At 40.3% G+C, this 10,268-nt stretch overlaps 1 protein-coding gene across 3 annotated transcripts in view; it reads left to right on the forward strand.

Moving 5' to 3' along the window:
* The window catches only part of GRAMD2B (GRAM domain containing 2B), a 66,840-nt gene extending 58,666 nt beyond the window's left edge, over nucleotides 1-8,174 (forward strand). For all 3 annotated transcript variants that reach the window (XM_079917405.1, XM_079917406.1, XM_079917407.1), the window contains 5 exons: nucleotides 494-616; nucleotides 1,209-1,296; nucleotides 2,203-2,307; nucleotides 4,794-4,887; nucleotides 7,906-8,174. In XM_079917405.1, the coding sequence (XP_079773531.1) occupies nucleotides 494-616; nucleotides 1,209-1,296; nucleotides 2,203-2,307; nucleotides 4,794-4,887; nucleotides 7,906-7,947 (452 nt within the window). In that variant the 3' untranslated portion in view covers nucleotides 7,948-8,174. The remainder of the gene's footprint in view (nucleotides 1-493; nucleotides 617-1,208; nucleotides 1,297-2,202; nucleotides 2,308-4,793; nucleotides 4,888-7,905) is intronic.
* The last annotated feature ends 2,094 nt before the right edge of the window (nucleotides 8,175-10,268 follow it).

Below are 10,268 nucleotides of genomic sequence, written 5' to 3' on the forward strand. Positions count from 1 at the left end.
TTGCCTATGTGGTAGTACGCATTCAACAAATGTCTCTTTGGGAATTCCCTGGCGGTCCAGTGGTTAGGGCTCCACGCTCTCACTGCCGAGGACCCAGGTTCAGTCCCTGGTCGGTGAACTAAAATCCCATAAGCCACATGGTGTGACAAAAAAGAAAAAAAAAAAGTCTCTTAAATAGACATAATATTGGAGTGGTTGAAAGGCAGAAACATGCAGTATTTTCTTACCTCTTCTTTAGTAATATTATTAATTATTATAGCTGAATCATCCCCATGAGTCAGTGGGATAAGGACAGACTGCCCTTCTATCATTTTATTTTTTATTTGCTTGAACATTGGATTTCATCCCCAAACCACTCAACCAGCTCGTAAGAAGATCCATTTATATTCTTTGGCGATTATGCATATTAAGGGATTGATTTGCTTTGTGGTTGATCCTATGTGTTTAAACGCACTGGGGAGAAAGCTTACCCAGCCCCGTTTCATCTTGGTAGATTTCCATGTGACAGAATCCCAGACAGTTCTGAATGTCTCCAAGGGAGAAGCAAAACCAACTCGGGCAGATGCCCTTGTGAACAGAGTGCCTGAAGGAAAAGCCAAGAGTCTCCCTGGGCATGGTAAGGAATGGATTATTTGGGGGGCAGGGGTGGGCATCTGCCTGTAATTTTTAAAGGGCCCTCATGTTTCACTTTATGACTGCCTTTGCTATTACCTCCCCCTCCCTTCCTGCTGTAGGTCTTGGCATGTTAATTCATTTATTCACTCAACAAACTGTACCCAGTTCCATGCTTTACTGTGGGGCATACAAAGGTGAACAGCCTTCGTGTCTGAATACTTTGAGGTTGTGATTCAAAAATTACCAGTAAAACTCACGTTATTTTATTATTATTTACTGATTATTATAATAACTGCTTACCAGTTGTACTGGTAGGAGATCAAGGATGGGGTCTGTATTGTTCACCAGTCACTCCATCGCAATGCTTGGCACAGAGAAGGCTCTCAATAGATATGTATTGAATGCCACATGTGGGAAGGAATTGTAACTACTGGTTAAAATGAGAAGCAAAGGCTTTGGTTAGTATTTCCTCTGATTTTTATTACCTGGAAATAATTCTGTCTCTCAAGTACTTCTTCCCTATAGGGATACTGCTGCGCGAAGGAGATGTGTTATCATTTTTAAACAGAAGCTTTTTGTTTTCCACCCAACAGGTCAGTCAGAAACCATTGGAATCATACCCAGAGTAAAGTCTCAGAAATGTCCGACTCTCCACCATATTCTTATATTCTATGCAATTGTGTAAGTAAGTGTATTTATTATGAATGACTTAATGATTCATTTCACTACAGGAATAATGTCATCACGTTACCAAGAGCCATTGTGAATCTCAGTTGCCTCTAATATGACCCAAATCTTTTAGGGGGAAATTTTTGTCTCCTACTTCAATACCTTTTTTCTTAAACTTAGGTCACCTTTTCATATTCATCCCCTTCTTATTTAAATAAATAGTGGGAAGGAAGGAAGGAAAAACAAAATATGCCAAATCCAACAGAAGACTAAGTTCCAAGTAGATACTCTTAGTTAGGAAATGGTTTCCTGGATTATGCAGCATCTTCGTTCATGTTTATTTTTCCATCTATCCCGTGTCCTCTGGATAGAGACCAGAACAACTTGAAAATGTCATCCCCTTTATTGAAAACTTAGGCATTGACTTTTTTAAGTTCCCTCTCAGCTTCTAGCCTGTAACTAGCCTGTAGCTTCTAGCCAGTTGTTCTTCTGAAAATAACCTGACCCAGTTCTAGGCTGTTCCTCAGAACTAAGGAGGGTCTGCAGTTTGGTTTCCAGATAAAGCAGAGAATGTGAGTCACAAGACTGGACACTCGCTGGCCAGGGCCTTCGACAGTACCTGGTGGGAGGAATGAGCACCAGCTCGGGAATCTCCATTGGCTGGCCTTGAGCGAGACTACTGAAATGCCATTATTTGTAAATTGAGGAAATAGAGAATTTTCAATATCCTTCTAGTTCTAAAGTTTAGTGCAAGCATCAGTCTGTTGAAAAAAGACTTTTGAAGTCTCTGTAGCCAAGTTATTTTGGAAAATACCTTGCCTCAAATGTACAGTGTTGCCTCTGAGGTTACTGTTTTATAAACATCAATCAGGTCCTGGCCACTAACCTATTGGGAATTTCTCTTTTATCCCTTTCCAGTGTCTGTGCACTAATCATCTCGACCTTCTACATGAGATACAGAATTAATTCTCTGGAGGAGCGGCTGGGGTCACTAACCTCCATTGTGGACACCCATCAGACTGAGTAAGACACTTCCCTCCAGTGCTGTCTTCTGCTTGCTGTTCACATTAGTGTAATGTTTGACCTGAGCTTGGCATCCTTCTTAGCAAGCATTAATTGAGGATACATTCTGTATGAGACATTTTGTTAAGTGTATATATGGAAAGAAATGACCTGACTCTTCATGTTCTTGAGTTGCTACAGTGTCGCCAGTGATAAGGCAAGAAACAAGCCTAATTTTACATTATCTTGTTCTCTTATCCTAAGACTCAGTTGTGACCTTGGCCCATTTATTAAGATAGTCAAGTTTATCTTTGTACAATGGCAATGAGTCAAAAGACATTCATAGAAAAGAAGCAATTCAAGTAACTCAGCACATTTCATCATATATAACTCTTTGTATGAACTCACTTATTTACAAAACTCTTGACCACTATAAAGATCCATGTGACTAGTAATTAGTTGAATGTGTCTGTGAAGATTTTCTAACACGTATTTTCTACCATGTATTTTTAACATGCCTAACCTAATTAAATCTATTGCCATAGTGGTCTTTCCTTTAAACCCATTTACATGAGGATTTTGACACATTCTCTAAAAAGTAAAATAAAGTATTCCATGTTTAGAGCATACTTTTACCTGAAGTTTTAAAAGTAGAGATATTTCTTTACAGAGTAAGTACTGTGTGCTAGAGATCTATTACAGTAGATCTTTTACACAGATACAGTTTCCTCTCATAGCTTCACCATAACCTTATAAGATAGCTATTATTCCCATTTTACAGATGAAGAAACTGAGACTCAGAGAAATAATTTTAACAGAATCAGGTTTCAGGTCTATATGACTACAAAAACCTAGTCACCAGTGGTTGCTTACAAGGAACAGCGGAGAAGTGAGTCAGGATATTTTCAGTGTGTATCAGAATCATCTGGATGGCTTGTTACAACAGATTGCAGGGCCCGTTCTCCAAATTTCTGGTGCTGGCCTGGGGTCTACACTTTGAGAACTATTATGCTATACAATTCTAGGGCCTTTCTTTACAGTCTTAACAGTCACCTAAAAGTCTTGTTCTATGGCTTATGCAATGCTGGTACACAGATTATTTCTGAACCATAAATATACATTTGAAACAGTAATAAGTCTAATGAATGGTTTGGGATAAATTCATACCCTGCCCTTACTCTCTCACATGTTGTTCAAAATGTTAATAATACACTTAAAGCTAGGAGGTAGCTCTACATTATTGCAAACTATTAGTTCACTACCATATAAGGGGTTGATTTTATTAGGAAAATGTACCTCATGTCCTGTTACCATTTAATTAACGATGATGATGAGGGGGAAATTCCACTAATGGAAAGCAAATGGAATACTTATTCTACTATTTAAATAATCAATCCAGGAGGAGATGCAATTTGAAAAACAACCATTTAAAGGGAAAATCACAAAGATCACATATTATATGAGGTCAGGGAATACCCATGACGGGAAGGTCTGGATTGTCAGAATTCCGTGTGGATAAATCAGTACTCTGGGTCTCAGATACCTCGATTAGAAATCAGAAGGTTTAGATTCAGTTTCCTTTTTGGGATCTAAGATTTTGATACTATGGATCAAGGACAAAGAAAAAACTGTTTCAGAACTACTCAGTGAAAAACATCTGATTGCTTTCTTAATATTTAGATAATCATCGATAAGTTACCAAGTACCTATGTCTCAAAAATGGATCCTATGTAAAATAAATTAGACCAGTCAATGCCATCTAAAAACTTCACATCTAAAATTAAATTACAACCAAGAAATAGAAAGGAGATACAGACCATGGTTCTTAACCTTAACATGAAAATCTAATCACTGGTTTTAGAGCAGCTCTCTGGGAAAATGTACACACATCTCTAAATTTCCTACAGTTTTAGCTGGTATAGGACCCCAGTGGACCTCAGAGTAAGAGCCCATGCCTTTAACAGTCAAGTGGTAAATAGTGAATACATCGGTTATATTACTAGACAAGGGCAATTATGTTTGTACCGCAGGTCTCAAAGAAGGAACTGCAAAAGTCACACATCAACAGAAGTTTGACTAAAGACATTCCTAAACATTAGGAAAGTTCTAGTGTAAACGGTTGCTTCTCCTATAAACAGTACATATGTAACTGAGAAGAGCAGTAAGCCTTGCACATGCGTGCAGTTGTGGGCAGAGAGAGGGTATCGGGAGTCAGTAAAAGTAGTCTAAGGATAATTGTCTGATTTGTGTTTGGAAGCTGAGGCGCAATGTAGCCACTTAAACAGAAATAGCTTAAGAGATTTCCAGCTAAGCTTTGAAGACTTAGTCCCCTAAACATCTAGTCTGAAGTTGAGGATTACTGCAGGGCCTTTCTGATGTGAACAAGGTAAATGCACACTGTCTTCTATTATAACCTAGTTTTCTGGTCAGATAAATTTAAAATGTGTTCATTCCACTTCTTTCTTTGCCATCCCTGCCCACAGTAATTCTTCTCTGTGTTCTTACAGACAGACAGCACCATCCAGCCCGGGGTCACACGTACAGTTAAATGTGGAGGTCCTGTGCCGAGAGCTTACAGCCAACATAATGAGACTAGAAAAGGTGACAGGTCTCTTTCCTGGGTTGGGGGCGTCGCAGTAGTGCCTGTCCACTGCCACAGGGCAGGGGTTACACACGCATGGCTGTGCAACAGGCCACCTAAATGACCATACGCAGCCAGGGGATTTTCCACTGAGAAATAGGTTCCAACCCCATCTTCCTTGTTGGTTGACCTTGTGGTTTTCCCACTTGGTTAGAAATCATTCTCTGTGCCATAGGGCCCAATGGTAAGTGTCGGCTGACACAGGGCTTGGGGAGGGGCACGGTCAGGAGTGCCCGCAACCAGCGAGGGCAGCCCCCAGCTCCACCCACGTTAGTTGTCGCCATACAGAAAATATTTGCATTCAATCTCTCTATGATACATGCCATTGTTCCCATCTGACAAAAGAAGTCAAGTTTCAAGTGAACTTGCTCCGGGAGACACACCCAGAGAGCTGGCAGGACTGGAATGTGAACCAGGTCTGACTTCAAAGTTGTGCTTCGAAGCCCTCTGCTTTTACTGCTCCTCAGAATCCAACCTTAGGCCTGGGGGATAAGCCCACTGAGTAGGGAGGTGAACAGGAGAAGGTAGGCACCCAGAAATATCCCCAGAGTTAAACCTAGTTAACATTTCTTATTTCTCCTTTCAGCATGTCTGTCCCTGTCTCATGCTTTATTTTGACCCTTATCCTTAAAGGAAAGGTTTAGAGTGAGTTGTTCAATTCAAATTGCTGCCACAAATGCCAAGTATTTGGTGGCTTTCCACAATGGTGCAGTTATGCTCACTTGGGAAGAAACATGAAATACAAATGAGTCAAATTATGCTTGTCTTGCAATACTAAATGGTATCTAGCATTTAACCACTGAAGTATGGAGAGCGAAGGAGTCTGCATACTTCTGTTCTAAACCAAGGCATGACAGATAATTCCCACTGAATCACTGTATCGGTGGGCAAGCTTGGAAATTTTCTTTTAAATCCACAATTAAGCTAGAGAAGGTATGGGATAGCAAAGAGAACTGTTTTCCCTTCTAAAATGTCAGTTGCTAAGAATTGAAGATAAAATTTTTTGGATGAAATGCTTAGAAATGTTTGGCTTCCGTGCTGACCTAGAGAACGGGATGGTAATTTTCTCTCTCGTTCACTCTGGCACACAGTGGTGTTCTTTGGACTGGAAACACACGGAACCCTGCTGCCCTCCCGTGCATTTCTTCCCACTCCCCTGCCGGGCCCGGCTGGGACACCACTTTCTGTAATGAGGGACAGGAAAACAGGAGAGCTCGTCCACAACAGGCAGACAGCTGGCCATGTCTTGTGCAGAGCCCAGCTACTTGGCTAGGAGGCCTATACTACCAACAGAAACCTGTGTCCCAAAGCAGAAGAAGGGAAGAGGGGATTTAGGGTCAAAAGCAATGTGTTGAAGTTGTAAAAAGTCATAAGTTGCACACATTGCTCATAGGAATCTTAGTATAAAAATAGCCACCAGGCCACACCCATGTGCTGTTGCTCCATCTGCACCCCCAAGCCTAAGGGAAGCTGGTAGTAACGCAGCAGCGCATGGTCGGGGGACAGCAGCTGTGTGCTGCGGGAAAGTCAGAGCCAGGTCTCAGCTCTTTCTACTCAGTACCAGCAACTTCCTTCTACTCTCCTGCAGGGACTGGTCATGTCTCAGCCTCCTGATCTGCCCTCTTGTAACTTCCCCATTTCTGTTCATGGCATCACTGCCCTTTCCGTCGTCCTTTTCACTTGACACTGACAGATTACGCAGGACTTTGTCAACTAATTAGCTTCAAATGTCTCCTCAGTTTCTCTAAGATGGGCACCATTAGGCCATTCTGACCCCCTACTACCTCCTAGTCTAAGAGTATGAAGTCCAGTCTCATTATGGTTTGTATTTGCATTTTCCTAATTACTACTGCGGTTGAGCATCTTTTCATACATATACTGGCCATATGGATTTCTTTCTGTAATATTCCTTCTGTAAATTGCCCATTTATCTCCTTTGTTTTACTTTTGGGGTTTTTGTCTTTGCAGGTGTTTTAAATATTTTGGATATCAGTCTTTTATTTCATTTCTTTCTCTACCTCCCCACTCCTGCTTTTCCATTCATCTTTGGTCCTGTGGGAAGCTAGGGAAGATATGAAGTAGGAATTTGGGGGATGAAGGCAATGCCTCTTACAGGTAAAGAAGTAAATACTTATTTTCTTAGTACTGGGAATGGCATTAATGGTGGAGCAGTGCAGAAGAAAGAGCATGAACTTTGGAGTCAGATGTCTGTTCTTTTCCCTACTCTGCCACTTACTGTGTGACTGGTCTTGTTACGTAGCATCTCTGGCCCTTAGCTTGGTGTATAAAACCTCCCTCTGTGTGTGGTGGTGTGTGGTCAAGGTGAGCACACATGATGTTCCTGGCACATACTGATTAGATCTCTAGGACATCACAGAATGTTCTTCCAAAAGAAGACCGTTCTCTTTCTTTTGTTCCACAGGGTTCCCTACTCCCTCACAGTATTGGCTCTTGAAAATCCCTTGCTCTGAATTCTTTAAAGTTCATTTACCCAACAAACATTTACCAAGCACATTTTCAGTGCCCAACACTATACTGTGGTCTTAAGATCCACAGATAGGCAGGGTCCGTGGGAAATGTCATGTCTAATAGGAGTGTTAAACATTATTTGTGGTGTTTGTCCGATTCAGACCATCACATGGGCTTTGTCAAACCCGGTTTCTCATTGTCTCTGAATGCATATGGGTCACACCTGGTGTTGCCAGGTCTTCTGTTTCTCTTAGTCTCTACCGACATTTTCATCTTTGTGCCACTCTTTCAAAAAATTTTTAGCCTATCTTTTTTCATTTTAAAGTGGTTTGTCAAACAGAATTCTATGCCACAATCATGCATTTATTTGCCTGATCTAAATTGAACCCATGTGTAGCTTTTTATTCAAGATAGAAGAGGTTAAGCTCAGGCATTATATAGACCATAGCAAATATGCCCTTAATATACTCCATTCTATGTAATAACAGGAGCTTTTCTCTTATTTCAAGATACAAAACAACTTACAAAAGCTACTTGAGAATGGTGACTGACCAGCCAGAAGCTTGGACCAATGCAAAACCTCGCACTTCCCTTGAAGTAGGTGCTCCCCAGGCATTCTGGTGGAGTGCTCCCTGCTGGCCAGAGGAGCAAGCAGATGGGCAGCCCCAGCCGTGCTTGCCCTTGGAGGTCTCCAGCTCAGGAAATGGGGGAAGGGGAATAATTTTGGTTCCTGTGCAGTAAAATTTGACCTCGACTCTCTGAGGAAGTTTTCAGGGCTGCTGCCTGAAAAAAACAGACCCATCTCTGGAGGTGTCAGGAAGGGCCTGGCGGACTTGGACGATAGTGGTTCAGTGGGTTATCGTGACTGTGTCAGCGGTACTGACATACTCCTCCACTCCATGCCTTTTCAGTCCTACCCACCTGCCTTTTCTCTCCTGTACACCCCTCTTAACCAACCTTCAAACTAAGGGATATATCGTGTGCCAACAAACTCGATAGGATCCTTTAAAGAATTTGCCATGACTCTCCCAAAAGATAAAAAGAAACAAAAAAGCCCTAATGGACAGACTTGCTTCAAACAAATAACATTTTAGCTTTTGGTTTTCTCCCTTCTGCTGTTATGTTCTGGTTTAAGTCACCTGTATATCATCTTAACTTCTCAGTGGAGTATTGGCAAGAGTATTGGACAAAGTGGATTAAACTATCTCATTTTATGTTTTGTTCCTCTAATAACTAATAGAACTGATTCTCACCCACCCCAGGTCAAGAATTTGTGAGACATGAGACTAAAGTACTAAATTAACTTATGTTGAAACCAAAACTAATCTTTAAACCAAAAAGTATGATAGTGATTTGATGCAGGATGAAAAACACTGCATTTTTAAGATTGTAGGTGGACTGTGTGTGTTTTGAAATAGAATGTCTGTAATTAATGCTGAAACCCATCTCAGCATGATGATAGCATGCTTTTCTCTTGCTGACTAAAATATTTAACTAGTGGTTTTGCTAACTTCTATTTACCATATGGGTTGGCTGGTTTTTATTCATAATTATTTAGGTACCCTAATATCTGTAATATAAAAGATATTCTGTTTATGATGCATTTTATAATCATTTCTATGAAATGTATTTTGTTTAATCAGATAAGCTAATAAGTGAATTGGTTACATCATTTGTATTTGTTGGCCTACTGGACAAGAATTGTGCCTGGTGCACCCCTAGCTTTTAATAAATACTCATTGGTTAAAATGCCCTGCCAACGCTGTATTTTGTCAGTTTGTAAATTGTTTTAACAGAGACAATATGCTTTTTAATTGCTTCTCACCTCCTCTCTACTACTTCCAACTCACCCATACTTCTTTCCTCCCAAGTATTCACTTCCAAAAAACTGATTCAAGTTCTTGGGTTGCAATGATATAGGGGAAAGAAAAATTAACTGTGAAATCAGAAAACCAATGCTTGATTCCTGGGTCCTCATTTTATGAGTTATGTGACCGTAAGCAAAATATTTGGTCATTTTCCCCCATTTTATTGATGAGGATAAAAGTACCAGGGGAAAGTGTCATTGTGAGAATTAAATGTTACAAAGTTTCTAAAGCACATCTGCCATGTGAGGCAAATTGTATACTCTCCTCTTAATAGAAACCATATTCATTATTTCTTAAAATGTCTGCATGTGTGACAGTCCAGTTTTATAAAAGTTCTATGTCAGTGCTCTATAGTTAAAACCCATTAGAGATTCAAGAGTGGGTCAGCTACCTCTGGAGAGAAATTCTACAACTGTGTGAAGAGCCTTTAAATGGTTCAAATTTCACTGAATTAGTAATCTTCTATCCAGGAATTTATACCAGAGCAATAAGCAGAGATCTAGTCAAGGATTTATATACAAGAATATTCTCTGAAGACTTAACAGCAAAATATTAGAGACTATTCAATAGCAGAGCACTTAAATTATGACACTATTTAGAATGGTATTGTCAAAAAATGGCATAGAAGATAGCATTAAAAAGGTAAGCATATAGAGAGGATGTGGAAAAGGGAACCCTCCTACACTGTTGATGGGAATGTAAGTTGGTATAGCCACTATGCAAAACAGTATGAAGGTTCCTCAGAAAACTAAAGATAGAATTATGATATGATCCAGCAATCCCGCTCCTGGGCATATATCCAGACAAAATTATAATCCAAAAAGATACATGCACCCCAATGTTGATAGCAGCACTATTCACAATAGCCAAGACATGAAAACAACCTAAATGTCCATCGACAGATGAATGGATAGAGAAGACGTGGTACATATATACGATGGAATACTACTCAGCCTTAAAAAAAAAAAGAATGAAATAATGCCATTTGCAGCAACATGGATGCA

This window comes from Stenella coeruleoalba (assembly GCF_951394435.1).
Source record: "Stenella coeruleoalba genome assembly, chromosome: 3".
In the NCBI taxonomy this organism is placed as follows: domain Eukaryota; kingdom Metazoa; phylum Chordata; class Mammalia; order Artiodactyla; family Delphinidae; genus Stenella; species Stenella coeruleoalba.